This window comes from Oryctolagus cuniculus, chromosome 4 (genome assembly GCF_051225735.1).
Source record: "Oryctolagus cuniculus isolate XC-2025 breed Fujian yellow rabbit chromosome 4, ASM5122573v1, whole genome shotgun sequence".
Classification (NCBI taxonomy): Eukaryota; Metazoa; Chordata; class Mammalia; order Lagomorpha; family Leporidae; genus Oryctolagus; species Oryctolagus cuniculus.
This window is the reverse complement of record NC_142870.1, coordinates 168,529,602-168,548,273: the sequence shown is the minus strand read 5'-3', so window position 1 is coordinate 168,548,273 and position 18,672 is coordinate 168,529,602. Positions and strand designations below refer to the sequence as shown.

At 52.0% G+C, this 18,672-nt stretch overlaps 1 protein-coding gene across 8 annotated transcripts in view; it reads left to right on the top strand.

The window, feature by feature from the left end:
- OSBPL10 (oxysterol binding protein like 10) overlaps positions 1 to 18,672 on the top strand; it is a 296,379-nt gene that overhangs the window by 146,033 nt on the left and 131,674 nt on the right. For 7 of the 8 annotated variants that reach the window (XM_089331213.1, XM_002716244.6, XM_089331217.1 and 4 more), the window contains exon 4: positions 2,737 to 2,928. The exons of the other annotated variant lie outside the window; for it this stretch is intronic. In XM_089331213.1, the coding sequence (XP_089187339.1) occupies positions 2,737 to 2,928 (192 nt within the window). The remainder of the gene's footprint in view (positions 1 to 2,736; positions 2,929 to 18,672) is intronic. 8 annotated transcript variants of the gene reach the window in all.

Here is an 18,672-nt window from a genome sequence, read left to right as displayed (position 1 = left end):
GTCACCTCCTGGTACCGGGCTGTGCTTTTCCGCCTTGTATTTGTGTCTGTGTGTCTTATGTCTCCAGCAGTATCGTAACCATCTAGGGCTGTGGTGGGGAAACTTTTTGTTTTTTTCCATCAAGGGCCATTTGGATATTTATAACACCCTTTGCAGGCCATACACAATGATCAGCTTCAACATTAGCCTGCTGTACCCTGACTTTTGAGCGCTGCCTGTGGTTGCCATTGGCAGGGCATGAGCACATGGTATTGCTGGCCTGCAGGCTGGTACACCCCACCCCGATCCAGGGGGACAGACTGATTGGTCCAGCTCTTATTTTTCCTAGACGTGATGTAGATGGTCTCCTGGGCGCACAGTGGGTCTTCGGATATCTGGCAGTTGAACCTTAGAAACCGGCATGATCGCAGCATTTCTTTAACCGCCTTTTCTTGAGCTGAAGCGAAGCTTCGGAACGACCGGGATACAAGTTTTAGGCAGCGTTGGAAGTTGTTGAATACGTAATACGTTCGCGTGGTTGAAGATAAGACTAAGAACAGCCATCCAGTACAACCTGTCCCTGCTGTTCGGCAAATAAGCAACCGCGCTAAGTGGTTTCAGTGTGCCCTTCTGGAGTGGTGTTGTATTTTAAGTAAATTATGAGCAAATTATGGTGCAAGCTCTTTCATTCTGTCTTTTTTTTTTTTTAAGATTTACTTATTATTTGAAGGTCAGAGTTACACAGAGAGGAGAGGCAGAGAGAGAGAGAGAGAGAGAGATAGAGACAGAGAGAGACAGAGATCTTCCATCCAGTGGTTCACTCCCCAGTTGGCCACAATGGCTGGAGCTGGATGGGAAGTGGAGCAGCTGGGTTTCGAACCGGTGCCCCTATGGGATGCTGGTGCTTCTGGCCAGGGTGTTAACCCGCTGCGCCACAGCGCCGGCCCCTCATTCTGTCTTTTGACATGGAACTCTGCATGCTCTACCACAAATCCACACCTAACTTTTTTTTTTTTTTTTAAGATTTATTTACTGGAAAGGCACAATTACAGAAAGAGAGGAAGAGACAGAGAGGTTTGGTCTGCTGGTTCATTCCCCAAATGGCTACAACAGTCGGAGCTGGGCTGGTCTGAAGCCAAGAGCTTCATTTGAGTCTCCCACATGAGCTCAGGGGCTCAAGGACTTGGGCCATCTTCTACTGCTTTCCCAGGCCATAGCAGAGAGCTGGATTGGAAGTGGTGCAGCTGGGATTCGAACCGGCACTCACATGGGATGCCGGCACTGCAGGCTGCAGCTTTACCTGCTATGCCACAGCACCAGCTCCCCTAGCAAACCTTTCTCCCCCAACTTGATAGCTTAGAATTTTCCAGATGAGTTCATGGAGGCCTTCCTCTTGGTTCTCTGACTGAGTCATGTTGCCTTATAGGGGACAGTGATGCATTCCCCCACTCCCCATTCCTCACAGGTGGGCATTCAGTTGTTTCCATCCTTGGTCGTTAAACAGATGCTGTGGTGACTGGCAGGGACTGTGGCCTCTGCTGGGTGCAGGTGCGTCTAGCAGACGTGTCACAGACGGCGGACCGCTGGAGTGCGGGGAATTGGGTCTGTAACAGTGACGGGTCTGCCGCATTACCCTCCCCTACGGCAGGAGTTTTGCCACCTTTTACTCCCCCCTCCCCCCTTCTATGGTGCTCTCGACATCGAGTGCTTGGGGGATTTTGCCAATGTGATGGGTGAAAGTGGTTGTGTAGGTGGAGTAGGGGTTTACGGTTCGCTTAGGAGCATAGCTGAGCTTTTTTTCATGTGGCTGAAGGGCCACGTGTCCGTCCTTCTCTTGAGCTCTCTGGTTACATCTCCCCCCACCTTAATAACTTATAAATTTCTGAGTGTGTTTTTCCTAGCTTGTCATTTGCCTTCGGTGCCACGGTGGTCAGTGGGTCAGTTTGTTTTCCTTGTAGAAGTTTTGAGTTTTTAGGTAATCAAATGTATTGAAGCTTTGCTTTTCTTCTGGACCTTTGGATTTTGAAACTCTGGGTCTTCGCTACCCAGTGGCTACAAGCTTTCTTTTGTGTGGCCTTTGTTCGGCTCTTGCATCTGCGATCTGAGAATTGAGTCTTTGTTGCTCAGGTACAGTTGTCCCAAGACCATTTAGCGGGAAGTGAGTCTCTCCCTTGTTGATCGGATTCTATGTTAATAGGGGTTGAAATGCCGGCCCGGGAAGGATAACTTAGCTCGCTCGTTCCCTCAGCAAGCTTGTGCCCAGCCCTCAATAAATGCAGCGATTGCTATGTGCCAGGTATCAGGGTACAGAGATGAGAGTGAAAGGATCTCCCGGGGGAGCCCTGGACAGTAAATCTGACCTCAGGCAGTGGAATGAGAACGCCAGGCGGGTGCTTCCCCCGATAGCATCAGAGGGTGGGCAGAGGGTCGCCGGGGGAGGGGAGGGGCATCCTAGCAAGGACAGTGGGGAGTCTCGAGTCAGGCCATGGTGTGTGTGTGTGTGGGGGGGGGTTTGAAGGGCTGCTCATGCTGCTAAGGTAGAATGGAGACACGGCCCAAGAGAACAGCTACTGGGAATCGTCTTTGTCTAGCAGGGATCTGGGATTTGGGCACGTGGCGATGTTGCAAGCTGCCCCGTGCCTTCATCCCTCACAGCGGAGGGTGGGGAAGGAGGAGAGGTCCCCAGCCCAGAGAAGCCAGCACTTAGTCGTGTTCTGCAGGTCAGCTGTTGAGTTTGACCCCTGTTGCTTATTCTAGAGTACTCCAAGCTCCCGAAGCCGAAGTCTCACTTTGCTCCCCCACGGAACACCCAATTCTTCGTCTCCCTGTAGCCAGAGACACCTCAGTCTGGGGGCCCCCGGTGTTGTCACAATCACGCATCACAAGTCGCCTGCAGCCGCCCGGAGAACCAAGAGTCAGTACCCCGGCCAGCTCCACGAAGTCAGAGAGGTAGGCCTGCTCTGCGCCCCCACCCAGTTCCCCCGGGAGTCGGGGGCTGTGCCTGCTGGGCCGCTGAGCCCTCTTGTGCCCACCTTCTTGGTTTACCAAGAGAGGGGGGACCGGCAGCAAACCTCCTGGCCGCCCAGCGGGATGCTCCCTCCCTGTTTGAAAATGGTGCCTGTTTCTCAGGTTAAGCTGGGAGGTTTTGTCGGGAGGCCTCTGTCGGGCTCAGCAGGCAGAGAGGGCGTGCCCACAGAAACACGGGTATCGGTGGGGGCACCGTCTATCCGTGAGAGCCTCCGCACTCAGGGCAAAGACGCCACCGTGTAAGATAACGGGGAATCAGGATGTGCCTCAGGAGTGGGAAACCCAGGAGCTGTTGGATCCAAGGCCAATTTCCCCTCTGTCCCACCCTGGTTTATGTGTTTGGTGGAGGGTTCGCCCCCTGCCTCCCATCAGAGTCTCCCTGCACGGCAGGTGATGGGCAGTGAAGAGGAAGTTGGGCTTTTGTAGTCTGTTGCCAAGGAGCAAGTGTTTTTAGCAGCCCCCAGCCTCATCTGCATGTGTACAGTGGAAACAAGACCGCTTTGCCAGCTGACAGCATGTCCTGGAGAGCCCTTTAACTGTGCTGTGTAAGAATGACATAAGGTCGCTTTTTGTTTATGTGCTAGGCAGTGAGACAGATGCAGGAGTTGGGGGAGAGCATGCGAGCGAGATGGATGGACCCCATATGCTGGTTCATTCTGAAAATGGGAGCAAAGCCTTGGCTGAATCAGGAGTCAGGAACTTGGTCCAGATCTGTCATGCAGGTTGTAGGAACCCAGTCCGTTGAGCCATCACTGCTGTTATCCAGGACCTATGCTGGCAGGGAGCTGGAGTCAGGAGCCGGAGCTGGGAGTTGAAACCAGGTCGTCGACTGTAGAACACAGGGATCTTAACTTCTAGGCCAATCACCTGCCCTGTTCTTACCTTGATAGCACTGGGAAGCCGTCATTTTGGGTCTCTGAGATCGTTACATTACTGTGCACATCAACCCTTGTCACTGTTGCCGAGGGCAGGTGGCACTGGTCTGGCTGCCTGAGTTCTGTGGGGTGCTGGGGTCTGGAGGCTGACTGTGGACAGACTGACTTGGTGTCCTCCGAGATAGGACAAAGGGCTCTTCCTCTCTGTCACACAGATGTGTGGGGCTCTCGGGCTGGCGGCTGGCATCCGGTTTCACTTCCCGAGTGTTGCAGCCTGCGTGTGCTCTGTCGGCTGTCTCTTGGTCTGCTCCTGGATGCACATGAAACACATTTTTATTGTTAGGTTTTTTTTTCCTGTACATACTTTGAATTGTGTGTTCAAGAAAAGGTATGGATTCAGGATTCTGTGTTAATTCTCAGGTAGGATGCATTCCTCAAAATAGTAACCTTGATGTACAAAAAAAAGTAGCTTTCATTTGATTTTCTTTCATGGGTTGAAATTGGTGACAATGTATCTTCTTGTTTTTCATGTCACCCTTTCATAACCCTCTATTATGGAAACATTTTAAAAAATACCCAAAATAGAATAGTATAAAGTAACCCGGTACCTATCACCCAACTTCAACAATTTCACCTTTGTGTTGTTCTGGCCTCATGTTTTAAAAAGTCTTTAACAGTTTGAGAAGACCAAGTGATGGGATTTTCCTCTGCTGGTTCACTCTCTGATTGCCCGTAACACTGGGAGCAGGCCGGGGCTGGAGCCAGGGCTGGAGCCCGGAGCCCAGTGACTAAAGCCATTCCTCCTGCCTCTGAGCCTGCATTCGCAGGAAGCTGGAATCAGGAGCCAGAGTGGGGATGCGAACCGAGGGCATCTTCACTGCTGGGCTGGAAGTTGGCGCCCTTGTGTGAGCCTTGGGGTTTTCCTGCACCAGTCTTCTTTCTTGCTAGAATGTTTTAAAGAAATGATACACACAGCATCATTTTATTACTGCCAGCCAATGCCTTGTCAGTCTTCGTTCAACAGGGACTTTTTATAAAACCTAACTACAAGGCTGTCATTCAGCTTTTATGAAGACCTCATTGCAGATTATTTTACAAGTCCTTTGAGGCTGTTGTCTTAAACAAAGGCAGTGGACAGTTAAAGGTATTTCTAGAATTCTTTTTATTACAGTGCATCTTCTTAGACTTATTGCTCTAGGTGATTAGAGGCCTGAATACTTGCATTTTGTGAGCAAGCGCCTAAACCAAAGATGAGTTAACTTTACTTGATTTTTTTTAGTAGCATTTGATTCTTAAGACATCAAAATTTTAGGAATAAAAGTATGCTTGTGTATATGTACATAAATGTTTAATATATAGAGTATATAATGCAAGCATATATTGTAAAAAGTATAAAGAAAAAATTGCGGGGCTGGCGCTGTGGCACAACGGGTGAAAGCCACTGCCTGCAGTGCCGGCATCCATATGGGCACCGGTTCGAGTCCCGGCTGCTCCTCTTCTGATCCAGTGCTCTGCTATGGCTTGGAAAAGCAGCAGGAGATGACCCAAGTCCTTGGAGCCCTGCACCCACGTGGGAGACCTGGAGGAGGCTCCTGGCTCCTGGCCTCGGATCGGCACAGCTCCGCCCATTGCGGCCATCTGGGGAGTGAACCAGTTGAGAAGACCTCTCTCTCTGTCTCTATCTCTCTCTGTAACTCTTTCAAATAAATAAAATAAATCTTTATAAAAAAGAAATTGCTGTATTCTATGCTTCTACAGATAACCATTGTTAACCTTTCAATGAATTGTTTCTATTTGGTCTGAAAAGTTATCTGTAGACTCTGATCTTAACTTTGTGATTATATATGCTGCTTTTTTCTTAATTATTTCATTTTTGTTTTCTATCAAGGAAAGTCTCATCATAGGAGAAATAGGGAAAATACCACCATAGCCATTTGAATTTGGCTTGTGTACACCTGGCTGACATGGTATCTCTTGAGATAGTTGTTCTTGTATATCTGACATTTCTTGCTAAAAATTAAATTTTTAGGGGCTGGCGCTGTGGCATAGTGGTTAAAGCTACCGCCCGCAGTGCTGGCATCCCTTATGGGTGCCAGTTTGAGTCCTGGGTGCACAACTTCTGATCCAGCTCTCTGCTAGGGTCTGGGAAAGTAGCAGCAGATGGCCCAAGTCTTTAGGCCCCTGCAGCTGCATGGGAGACCCAGAGAAAGCTCTTGGCTCCTGACTTCGGATTGGCACAGCTCCAGCTGCTGCAGCCATTTGGGGAGAACCAGTGGATGGAAGACACGCACACACTCTCTCTCTCTCTTTCTCTCTCTCTGCCTCTGCCTTTCAAATAACTCTTTAAAAAGTTAAAATTTTAAAGTATTTATTTGAAAGAAATAGAGGGAGAGACAGATCTTCCATCTGCTGGTTCTCTCCCCAGATAGCCACAATGGCCAGAGCTGGGCCAGGCTGAAGCCAAAAGCCAGGAGCTTCTTCTGAGTCTCTCATGTGGGTGGCAGGAGCCCAAACACATAGGCCACCTTTGCTTGCTTTTCCCAGGCATGTTAGCAGGAGCTGGATCAGAAGAGGACCAGTGGAACGTAAGCTGGCATATGGGATGCCATTGTTGCCAGCAGTGGCTCAGCACAGTAAACTACAAGGCTGGCCCCTAAAAAATTAACTTGAAGTGAGACTGTCGAGATGGGAGTTGAGAGAATTTTGGGTGCCAAGCCCCTCTCGGAGGAGTGGCACATCTCGGTTGTTAGCTATTACGTCCACTTCACTCCCATTTGTGGAAGGGTGGCTGTTCTGTGACGTCACCCATTTTATGATGTGGATAGGGACACCTTGGGAAATATGTGAGCAATTGCCACTCATGCCAGAAAGTTCTGCAGGTATTAATTTCAGAGTACAGCGGTCTCTGCCTTTAGATCCCTCTGTATTAATCTGTAAAATAACCAGAAGAAAATGGAAGAGTATTTTTATCCCAGCTGTGCAGGGAAGATAAAATTCTGGCCACTGAAGCACTGGAGAAAATCATTGCGCACAAGACAGATGTGCCTGGATATGAGAAGAATAAAAGAAAAATAGCCCAGCCAAAGGCAATAGAATAAATATTAAATGGGATGCCACAGCATGGGGAAAATAATGGGACAATTTAAAAGATTAAGTGGTGATCATCCGAAGTAGAGAGACTTGAGACACCAAAGGTCAGAGCCCGAAGTCCCGGCAGGAGGGGGTGAGCGAGGGGACTTGAGACAGGGTGATGTCCTGGGGAACAGGGGTGTTGTTGCCAGGGGTGCCGGAGAGGAGGAGGAGGAGCGTGTCATCCATGAAGGAATCAGAATTGGGGATAGCGCACTGGTTGGGGTGTTTGGAGTTGTTGGGAGTAGGGCATATTTTGCTTTCGGTGTGATCTGAAATGTACAATAAAACCTAAACATACAACAGAACTCGTGTTTGCTGCTGACCCATCGGCTCCCTGTTGGGAACAGTCTCCTGGGAGAAAGGAGCCGTGGAACTGGGGGTAGGAAGAAGATAGTGAACTTGGATTAAACCGTTCATGCTAATATCAGAGGTCCAGCACAGAACAGTATGGGATTGACTATAAATAAACAGTAACACTTCTAATTTTCCTTTATTTCAGAGGCAGAGAGAGGTTGGCAGAGACAGACAGCTCCCGTCCACTGGTTCCTTCCCCAGGAGCTGGGGGCTCAGCCCGGATTCCTCCTGTGGGTGGCAGGGATGCAGCTCCTGAGCCATCGTTACTGTGTTAGCAGGAAACTAGAACCGGGAGCAGAGCTGGCATCACTACAGGATGTGGTGTCCCAACTGTTGTCTTAATTGCCATGCCCGTGGCTGGCGCTGTGGCTCAGCGGGTTAAAGCCCTGGCCTGCAGTGCTGGCATCCCATATGGGAGCTGGCTCGAGTCCCGGCTGCCCCTCTTCCAATCTAGCTCCCTGCTAATGTGCCTGAGAAAGCAGCAGAAGATGGCCGAAGTCCTTGGGCCTCTGTACCCATGTGGGAGACTTGGAAGAAGCGCTAGGCTTTGACTTGGCTCAATCCTGGCTATTGGCCATTTGGGGAGTGAACCAGTAGATGGAAGATCTCTCTCTCCCTTTCAAATAAATAAGTCTTTATTTAAAAAAAAAAATCTATGCCCAGTGCTCACTCCCAATAGTACATTTAAAATACTAAATTTCAGTTAGCGTGCACTTCAAAAAGTTTGTGGAAGATGGAATTAAAATGTAAGGTTATATTGCTGCAAAACCATTTTGAAATCTATGTGCAGGTTTTTCATAATAAACATTTTGCCATGACATTTTTGAAGACCTCCTGGATAGCATTTTTACCACGTGGATATATGTAAGTGAAATAAGAATTTCAGGCCACAGGATAAGATGCATACATTGGACCTTATGTCTGTCTTAACTCAAGGGTGTTTGAAACAGTGGTTCCCAGAATTTTCTATTTTACTTGCAAATTCAGGTTCAGAAATATAATTTAGGGAGCAGCATACGATCGCGGATGTTTTGTTTTGCCTAGCAAGGACACCTTTGAAGCACAGTGACAATCGTAATAAAAAAAAGGGGTGCCTCTCGCCAGAGGAGTATAATCCTGGAAGGAAAGGCCACTGCCGCATCGAATAAGCCAGGTTTTATGAAAAACGGACTGCATTTTCCAAGTTTTTATTACTTTTTTAAAATCTTGGACTGAGTTCACTCTGGATTGAGCCTGGCTTGTGAATCTGTGTTTAAATTTTTTTAAACAGATGTATGATCCTTCAAACAATAGAAACATTGACTTGAGAGAGGGAGAAGTATGGAGAGAGGCCCGGAGCTGGTTCACTCTCCAGTGGTCGGAGCTGGGCTTCAGCCCAGAGGCAGGATTTCAGTTCAGGTCTCCCACGTGGCTGGTGGAGACCCGATCACTTGAGCCGTCGGTGCTGCTTCCTGGGATGCCCAGTGGCAGGAAGCTGGAGCTACGAATCAAACCCAGGTCCTCCGATGTGGGTTGCAGTTGTCTGATTGCTAGGCTAAAGGTCTGGTACCACTGGGTCTCAGATCTCAGATACAGAATTGTCTTCAAACCCGGCCTGTCTGCCGTGGCCAGTGCTGGGCTCTGGTTACCATCTTTTTTCTATTTTTTTTTTTTTTTTAAGATTTATTTGAAAGGTAGAGTTACAGGGAGTCCAGGAAAGACACACAGAGATGTTCCATCTACTTGTTCACTCCCCAAATGGCCGCAATGGCCAGGGCTGGGCTCTGCTGAAGCCAGGAGCTTCATATCCGTGTCCTACGTGGGTGGCAGGGCCCAAGCACTTGGGCCATCTTCTGCTGCCTACCCAGGTGCGTTAGCTGGGAGCTGGATCAGAAGTGGAGCAGCCGGGACTTGAACTGGCATCCAAATGGGATGCTGGCGCTGCAGACAGCAGTTTAACCCATTGAGCTACAGCCCAGGCCTGTGGTCTGTCTGCTTCCGCTTCATGCCCCTCTCTTCTCTAGGAATCCACTCCCTTAACAATGGCATTTCATCATGTCACCTCCTTGCTGTTAAAAGCAGAACAAACAAATTTAATTTTTTTAGATTTATTTTATTTATTTGAAAGGCATAGTTACAGAGAAAGATCTTCCATCTGCTGGTTGGCCATAATGGCCAGGGCTGCACCAAGCTGGAGCCAGGAGCTTCTTCCGGGTCTCTCACGTGGGTGCAGGGACCCAAGCACTCGGGCCATCCTCTGCTGCTTTCCCACGCATATTAGCAGGGAGCTGGATGAGAAGTGGCGCCGACAGGATGTGGACTGGTGCCCGTATGGGATGCTGGCGTTGGATGTGGTGGCCCAAACCACTGAGCCACAACGCCGGCCGCTGACCCAAACCTTTTTGATTCTTTGCTGTCTGTGAGTTGCGGGAGGATGAGGGTGAGGGTGATCTTAGCTCTTGTCTTATGTTGAAGAGGAATTTCCACAGACTGGGACGGTGAGCAAAGCAAGAGTTTTTGAATGTGAGAAACCTCCCGGCCCTTTTATACAGGAGGTGGTGGCTCTCTGATTGGTTCCTTTGTGATGATCAAACCTAGATGTAACCAATCAGGGGAGGAGCAGAATAACAGCTAATCAGAAGGCAGAGGTTACAGTCCTGTCTAGTTTTGATAAAGAATTAAGTGCGGTTAACGGACCTAACTGCCTCCCATTTGACCGACCTACCTATAGCCCATCCAACATCTCACACCCTCACCTGTCACGGGGGCAGGAGGTGAGCTCTTCAGCCTGCAAACGAGGTCTGCCCACACTCAGCTCCGCTTGCCCCCAGGCCCCTCCCGGCCCCTCCCGGCCCCTCCCTGTGCTCACATTGCTCTGCACTCGCTGTTCCTGGAACTTTCTGCCGTGACGGGAGTGTTCTGTGTCTTGGTGCTAGGGGAGCCACTAGCTACACGGGGCTGGCAGGATCTTGAAGTGTGGGTGCTGCCGGTGGAGACGGGCTGCGAATGTCAGATGCAGAGCAGATTTCAGACTTCGGTACAGAGGAAGGCGAAAATACTCACAAATAAGGCCTCTTAATACCGATAACACATGGAAACGGTATTTTCTCAAACTCTTCCGTTAGGTAAGATGCGTGAGAATTCATGGCACCTGTTCCTCTCTACCATCTTTAAAATGTGCCTGCTAGAAAATGTGGTCATGGCTGTGGCTCGTATCCTATTTCTCGTGGTCAGTGCTGCTCCAGTGTGTGGGCCTGTCCACTCACTCACTGTTCGATTCACTCTAGAGGTGCTGAGCCCATTCTCTGTGCCAGACCCTGGAAATAAATCTTCAAGGCCACGTCTACACTCAGCCTCACCCATCCCAGACCCACCACGACGGCTAGGCATGTTGGCTGAATAAGTGGATCTAAGGACCCGGAGTGGAACATGGAGGCATTCAAGGGTTGCCTAGGTAACCGTATGGCTTAGCTATGAGGCAGGAGAAGCCAGGTGATTGGGTGAGTGTTGTCAGGTGCTCATTCGGTCCTCTCCTGTGTATCTGGGGAGCCGTGGGGCTGGAATGGTTTTGATTAAGAATTAAGTGCGGTTAACGGACCTAACTGCCTCCCATTCAACCGACCTACCTATAGCCCATGGAATGGTTTTGCAGATGGCATCTCATTATTTTTAAAAATTGGGACTGACATTGTGACATAACAGGTAAAGCCCACCTGTGATGCCAGCATCCCATATGCACATTGATTTGAGTCCCAGCCGCTCCACTTCCAATCCTGCTTACTGCTACCTTGCCTGAGAAATGCGGTGGAAAATGGCCCAAGTTCTTGAGCCCCTGCACCCACATGGGGGACCTGGTACAGCGCTGGCTGTTGTGGCCATTTAGGGAGTGAACCAGCGGATGGAAGTTCTCTCTCTCTCTGTCTCTCTGGGTATGTGTGTGTCTCTTCCTCTTTCAAATAAATTTAAAAATAATTATTTTTGAAGATTTACTTTATTTATTTGAAAGGCAGAGTTAGAGAGGGAGAGGTCTTTGATCTGCTGGTTCACTCCCCAGATGGCCACAATGGGCTAGGCCAGGCTGAAGCTTGGTGTGTTACGGAGCTGGATCAGCTGAGACTTGCACAGGTGCCCATATGAGATGCCAGCACGGCAGGTGGCAGCTTAATCGGTCACATCACAACACTGTCCCCAAAAAATAAATCTTTGGAAAAAAATTAACTTGACTTCTCAGCTGTTTAAGCACATGGTAATAGAAATGTATCATTCATTCTGTTTTCCTTCCTTTTCTTGTATTTTGGGTTTTATCTGGTTTATTATCAGGTTTCATCGTGGCTCATACGTATTTAAACACAAATTCACCTCCTGCTGCAAGGGAAATGTGAATTTTAGAAAATTCTTATTTGCCAGATGCTTTCTGGAAAAAAAAAAAAAGCCCTAATGCATGTTCTTAGTGGTGTGTGTGTGTGTGTGTGTATGCGCGCGCATGTGCAGAATCCTTTTTTAGTTGTGACATTTGAGGGGAAGAAAATCTACTTAATTCCAGAAGGAGACTTAGTGTTCTGTAGCTTGGTGAGGGAGACGATCACGCTGTGGAATTGTAATGGGGTGTGTGACGCGTACGTTGAGATGCAATGAAACTTCGGATAACTCGCTGACATAGGAACGAATCTTTTCTTGGACTTCTGTATTAAATATTTGGCTTCCGGGCATGCGCCGCTTTGAAGTCTGAGCTGACCGTCGCACTGGTTAACCCTGGCTTAGAAAGGCTGTCCGGAGACTGTGTGATTGAATGTGGTTTTAAACAAACGGTTTATACAGGGGATGATACGTGTCGGAGGACACGTGTGCTTCTGTGGGTCAGCCATGTGAGTTGTTTCCTTCACGTACTTGCAGTGTCATATTGACTTAATGCACATCCTTAGGGAAGGTCCTTTAATTAGGTTGCCACCTTTATAAATGCACATTGCCCCATATTCTCTTCCTTCAGGCCGACTGAGTTTGATCCCGTGTGCACACGGACGTAGTAAGTGCCTGGTTAGAAACCTCGATTCACGCACAGCCTTTACTATGGAAGCAGTAACTGTAAACCATCACCCTGATGAATTTTATGAGATAATCAATTTTAAGGGAGGCATCTGTCCGGGCAGCCTGGAATACAGACCTCACCATCACCTGGGAAACCACAGTTAGCGTGGAGAGCACACACGAAACAGTGCTGCGTTAATTCTCGTGTGCACTGAGTAACCGTTCGCAAGTTACCACGGCAGGTATTTTTAGCAGCGATTTGTCATCTCCCAACATAAGTCGGCTCCGCACCTCGGCTTTCACAAATCGTCACGTGGGCTTCGTCACCTGCGGTGGTTGCTAAATGGTTTTTAAAGCAGTAGAGTGTTTGCAAATAAGAACCATAGAGATGCTTACTGGGTAAAAATGGGTGAAAGTGAGGCTTTGTGTCTGTAGGAGAGTGGGTGTTTGCTGATAGGAAGCAAGTTGGCTGGGAGGCTGGACCTACGGCCACCGTTGCGGTCCTGTCTCGGCATCTGCGTCTGTGGAATTTTAAACCTTGGTGTGGTCCGAGGAACACCTGTCAATCCCGAGAGCACTGACTGAGAGGCAGCGTCCCGGGACCGGTCCCCATGGCCCCCTCGCTTCCCCAGCTGCTGCCTTGGGAGTAGGATGCTGTAGTGTGGGGTCAGCTTCAGTTGCTCCCGGTCAGCGTTGGTCCGAGACAATGACGTGGGAGATTCCAGACGCAGTGCAGAAGTTCTCAATTGCGTGCTCTTCTGGGTGACAGAATCTCAGGCCACCTTCCTCCGTCCCACCTGGCGTTGGCATCGTCCTTGGGTCCAGCCGGTGCCAGCCCGTTAGTCACTTAACAGCCGTCCTGGTTATCAGATCAGATTGTATTCAGGTGGCTCTTCTTTGACTTCCTAGTGGCCCCACAGTGCGGGAGTAGGGGAGCAGTGGCGCACTGGGACGTAGCCCGTGGGAGGACAGCCTTGCGTTGTTGAGCAGTGCTGGGGGACGTGTAGGAGAAACCGGGGGTGGGGGTTCAGTCCTCCCTGTGGATCCTGGCGTCTCCTGTGGGGCTCCGAGTGCGCATCCTATGCTCCTGGAAACTCGGGCTTACACAGCTGCGGTAGCTTCCTAGGCAGGCGTGGAATCCACGCGCAGACCGCCCTCCTCCAGGGGCCCCTCAGCCCTCCCGGCCGGCCTCGCCGTGGAACTGGCCCCACTGTGGATTCCGCAGGGGAGCTCCTGTTGAAAGTCAGCCGACGATGCGTATTGGCAGAAGACCTTGCAGAAGCGTCCGGATTCCTGTCTGAGCCAGCGACTGGGGATGGCGTCACGAGAGGTCACGCGTGGACGAGGAAGTTGACCCCAGAGCCCACGTGGATGACCAGACACCACGTACGTGGAGCCCGTGCTTGTACTGGGAGCTCAGGGGATGGTGGCCGCCAGGGCCACGGCTGTCCCTGCTCCCCTGTAGCCATGCCTGAGCTGCCCCCTCCCCCCGGTGTGTGTAGTGCCCCCGGGAGGACAGGGGGGTGCCCTCTCTTGAAAGAGCCACCTGAGCCCAGCGTTTTTATTAGAAACAGCAGTGACCTCGGTCCTGGAACCTGGCGAGTCGCGTGATGTCCCAGGTTGCAAAGCAGAACGGTTGCGACTTCTTACCCTGACGACAGGTGGCAGTGACAGTGCCCTGCAGGGTGTGGCACAGGGCAGGTTCTTGAGCCAGATGTGCCATGGCGATGCTTGAGGGACAGAGATGCCATGACGCTGCTGTTGCCACCCTGCTGGCCTGCCAGCCACCACAGAGCCGTCTTCCAGCCCCGCCTCCTCGGGCAGACAGAGCTCCGGCTCCCGCAGAGACTGTGCTGAGCCCGGGAGCCACGCTCCCTGCCACGTACGCTGTGTACTGTGTTGTAACTACCCCAGGTACTCCAAGCCCAGCACCCATGTGCTGGGCCAAATGTGGGATCCCTGGCTAGCGGGCCAGTGTGTATGGGACCTGGGCATGCCTTGTGGTCATGCCACCTAGTCCGTCATGAACTAAGAATTTGAGCAAAGCTGTGACCAGCTCATCAGGTTGTGTACCTCTGTGATGGCACCAGCCAGACCAGAGCTGAGCAGGCCAGCTGTTGGCCTTGTCTTTCAGCCTGGCCAAGGGACTCGAGGTGATGTCCAGTGGGTGCGCCCCTCGGGGCGACTTCTCGGGCAGTGTGGCACTAACTGCCCATCTGAGAATGTGACTGGGAGGCAGGCAGAGACAATGGAGCAGTGGGCAGAGGCCACCAGGGGCTTGGGGAGCGTGGTTAGTGGGAGTTAGGTGCTACCCTAGTTGGCAGCTAAGCCACAAGCGAGTGGGGCTCCTGGAGGTGGTGTGAGGCCCCGGCAATTGCCGTGGCATTGTCAGACTTTTCCCAGAGGAACAGAGCCAGTAGGAGGTGTGTATGTGTGTGTGCTGCAGGCACACGCGGATCCTGGGAAAAAGTTCTTGGAAAATGGAATTAAACTATGTTTATTTTGGTACACACAGTGTGAAATTCATGCCTGCGAGGAGTTTTCACAAAGTTCATGGAAAATGCATAGTGTGAAAAATTATGCATAGGTTTCAACATTTTTGCCCCAAAATAAACTCCTCTTCTAATTGCATTTTTCATGCTCTCTAAGTACCCGCCCGGGGCGAGATCCATTGTCTGATTCTAAGGACTTGATTGCTGCAGTGTAGACGCTGCCAGGTCTGATGCGGGTGGGTGGCTCGGGCTGGCGGGCTGCAGACCCAGGGACGAGGCGACGATGCTGCAGTTCATGTTCAAGGGTATTTGCAGAAGGACTTCCTCATCCTCAGGGGAGGTCGTCTCTTGCTCCACTCAGGCCTCCGGCTGCTGGCAGGGGCCACCGCAGGAGGATGAGCCCATGTGCTTCCTCCAAGGGCCACGGAGTGAAATACGCGTCTCGGGGCCAGCGCTGAGGCTGGGGGTTAAGCCACCACCTGCAATGCTGGTGCCCCAGCGCCCTGCTAATGTGTCTGGGAAAGCAGCAGAAGACAGCCCAAGTGCTTGGACCCCTTCCACCCACCTGGAAGACCCGGATGGAACTCCAGGCTCCTGGCTTCGGCCTGGCCCAGTATGGGCCGTTGGGGCCATTTGGGGAATGCACTAGCAGTTGGAAGATCTCTTTCTCTCTGTAGCTCTGCCTTTCGAATAAATCATTCTTGAAGTATAAATAAGTAGCCGGCGCTGCGGCTCAATAGGCTAATCCTCCACCTTGCGGCGCTGGCACACCAGGTTCTAGTCCTGGTCGAGGCGCTGGATTCTGTCCCGGTTGCCCCTCTTCCAGGCCAGCTCTCTGCTGTGGCCAGGGAGTGCAGTGGAGGATGGCCCAAGTACTTGGACCCTGCACCCCATGGGAGACCAGGAGAAGCACCTGGCTCCTGCCTTCGGATCAGCGCGGTGCGCCGGCCACAGCACGCCAGCCGTGGCAGCCATTGGAGGGTGAACCAACGGCAAAAGGAAGACCTTTCTCTCTCTCTCTCTCTCTCACTATCCACTCTGCCTGTCAAAAAATAAATAAATAAATAAGTACTGAACTCCTCCCAGAACACCCTCACGGAAGATTCTGTAATAACGTTTGACCAAATGTGTGGCACGGTGGCCCTGCCCAGTTGCCATCTGCAATGATCCATGGCCGGCTCCCTGGGAGCTCACACCCTGGGTGCTCAGGTTGCATTTGCCAGTTTGTGTGTGTCCCCCAGCTGGACTCCGGAGAGCTGAGGGAGCCTGCCCAGCACCCATCACACCATCCCCCAAGCTGGGTTGGTGCACCCTCTCCGCGGCCCAGAGCGGCCCTTGCTGTCGGGGATGGAAGGACCCTCGCCCAGGCCGTCGGTTCCCCATGACAATTACAGGGGGCTGCGGTAGTGAACAGCACAGGAACCCCCTGTGCTTTCCGTGCACCCCCTGTCCCTGCGAGCCCTGGAGGACTGGCCTGGCTTCAGCGTCCAGGGCGGACGGGGTTTGTGGCCTGCAGGCTTTTCCTCCCCAGGATTAAAATGTCGCTGCATGTCAGCGCGTCCCTTCTCTCTGGACCTCAGAACACTCACGGTTCCAACGGTGGGCCTGGCACGGGAGGGGCTGTTCTGCCGTGGCTCTTAACCTCGCATGGCAAACTAGTTCAAGGGCCCTTCCTACAGGTGCGCGGAGGCGTATTTTATTTCTTGGGTGTTGAGTGCGTGCACACGGAGGGGTCAGCCAGGTTCCCCCTGAGGCGCGCAGGCCACCCTTGGTCCCCGTGTTTCCTGATCTGATCTTGGAGGATGCCAGAGTTTGCTCCAGGTGCTCATTCTGGTCTTGCAGGGTTCGACTGAGATCCTCCCCCATCCACAGCGCGATCACCTCGGGCTGGCGCGTCCATTCGTCCCCTCTCTGTGGCTGTCAGACTCCTGGGCGGCGCACAGGTGCAGGTGAACTGTCTGACGGTCCCTGTGACCAGCCATCTCTCCACCCCTCTGCTGCTGATCTGAATTTCTCCCGGTGCAACACCTTCAACTCCTGCTGTGCCTCATAGGCTGCCTTGATTACTTCTTGCTGTTGAACAAAGCAGCCCCAGACTTGATGGCGTGGCATGGCTGCTGTCGTTGGTTTGGCTTGGGGATGAGCAGTCGTGGCCACCCACTCGGGCTACTGTGGGGTGTCGGGGCTGCCTGAGGGATTGTGGGAAGACAGGAGCAGCCAGGGGCCGACCTGGCGTCTCCCTGTCTTCGTGTTGTCTCAGGACCTCCCCAAATGCGATCTCAGTGTGGTGGCTTCAGATTTCTGTTTTGAAAAAGACTTGTTTATTTGAGAGTCAGAATGAGGGAAGAGAGAGAGATTTTCCATCGGTTGGCTCACTCCCCAAATGCCTGCAATAGCCAGGGATGGGCCAGGATGAAGCCAGGAACTCCATTCAGTCTCCCATGTGGGTGCAGGGGCCCAAGCACCTGAGCCAGCCCCTGCTGCCTCCCAGGTGGGTTAGCAGGAAGCTGGATGAGAAGGGGAGCGTCCGGGACTCCGGCGAGCACCGATACGAGGTGCCAGAGTCCCCAGATGGCTTAACTTACTGCCACCACAACACCTGCCCCAGCTTCAGATCTCTTATGCTGCAACTCAGGACTCCAAGAACAGCTGTTCTGGGTATACAAAGAACAACTAGTTCATCTCTTAGGCCCCGGGCCTGGAAACCGGGCCAGTGTCACTCGTGACATATTGTATGTCTTATAGAAAAGTCAGAATCTTTGCAGATTCGAGAGGAGGGGTCGGAGACCCCCCCCCCCCCACCTCCCCAGCAGTACGTAAAGCAGCAAAGAACGTGAGGCCTCCTTCAATCTGCCAGATCTACCCCAGCAATCCCTGTGCGCCACGTGTGTTAGCGTAGCCCCAACAGCCATTTCCCTTTATTGGTCTTTGGCTCCCAGGGTCTAGGTCCTGTACTCTTCACTCAGGGCAGCCTTGGTAAAGCACCAGGGGCCAGCAGGCTGAGAACGGTAGGCACCTGCTCTTTGACGGTTCTGGGAGCCTATGGTCTGACGGCAAGACGCTGGCACGGTTGGCTCCTCCTGGGAGTTCGAAGGTGGAGTGTTTCCGGTGCTGTGATTCCCGGCACTCCCGGGTCATTTCTTGGCCGTGTGGCTCCATCACTCCCACTGCTGGCTCCTTCGATGTCTGTGTCTTTGTCCCTCCTCCTATCACACCACCGGCTACTGCACTGAGGGTCCACCCTAGGCCAGTGCTGTAACGTTCCCGACTGATGATGTCTGTGAACAAGATCATGTTCTCGGAATCTGGTGGACTTGAACTTGAATGACACAGCTCGGCCAGACCTGTCTGGAGTCCTCTGACGTCACAGCACGTGAAGCGGAGTCTTCTGCGTTTTGACTTGGTGCTTGTAGCTCAGCACAAAGAGCTGCCGCGTGGTGCCGCGTGTGCTGCAGGCTCTCGGGTGTGCTTGTCGGGGAGCCCTCGCTGCTGGGGTCTGCGCCCTCCATGGCTGCTGGGAGAACTCTGGGCCTGCTGGAGTTAGTCGGGCTCGGGGCGGGGGCGGGGTGGGGAGTCTGTGCTGCCTCCCGGGCCTCTCCTGCTTTCCCTAACCTTTGTCCTGGAGTCAGAGACTTGGAGGAGAGCTTGGCCGACAGGAGCTGGCTGGCTCACCCAGGTTCTGGCTCGGCATTGCAAAGCCTCGGGCAGCGGTGGTGCTCAGTGCCGTCTTACTCTGCCCTTGACTCTTGGCTGGGACCGTGGACGTCAGCACGTGTGTGCAGACCTGGAAGAGGCGCTTGTTCAATGAA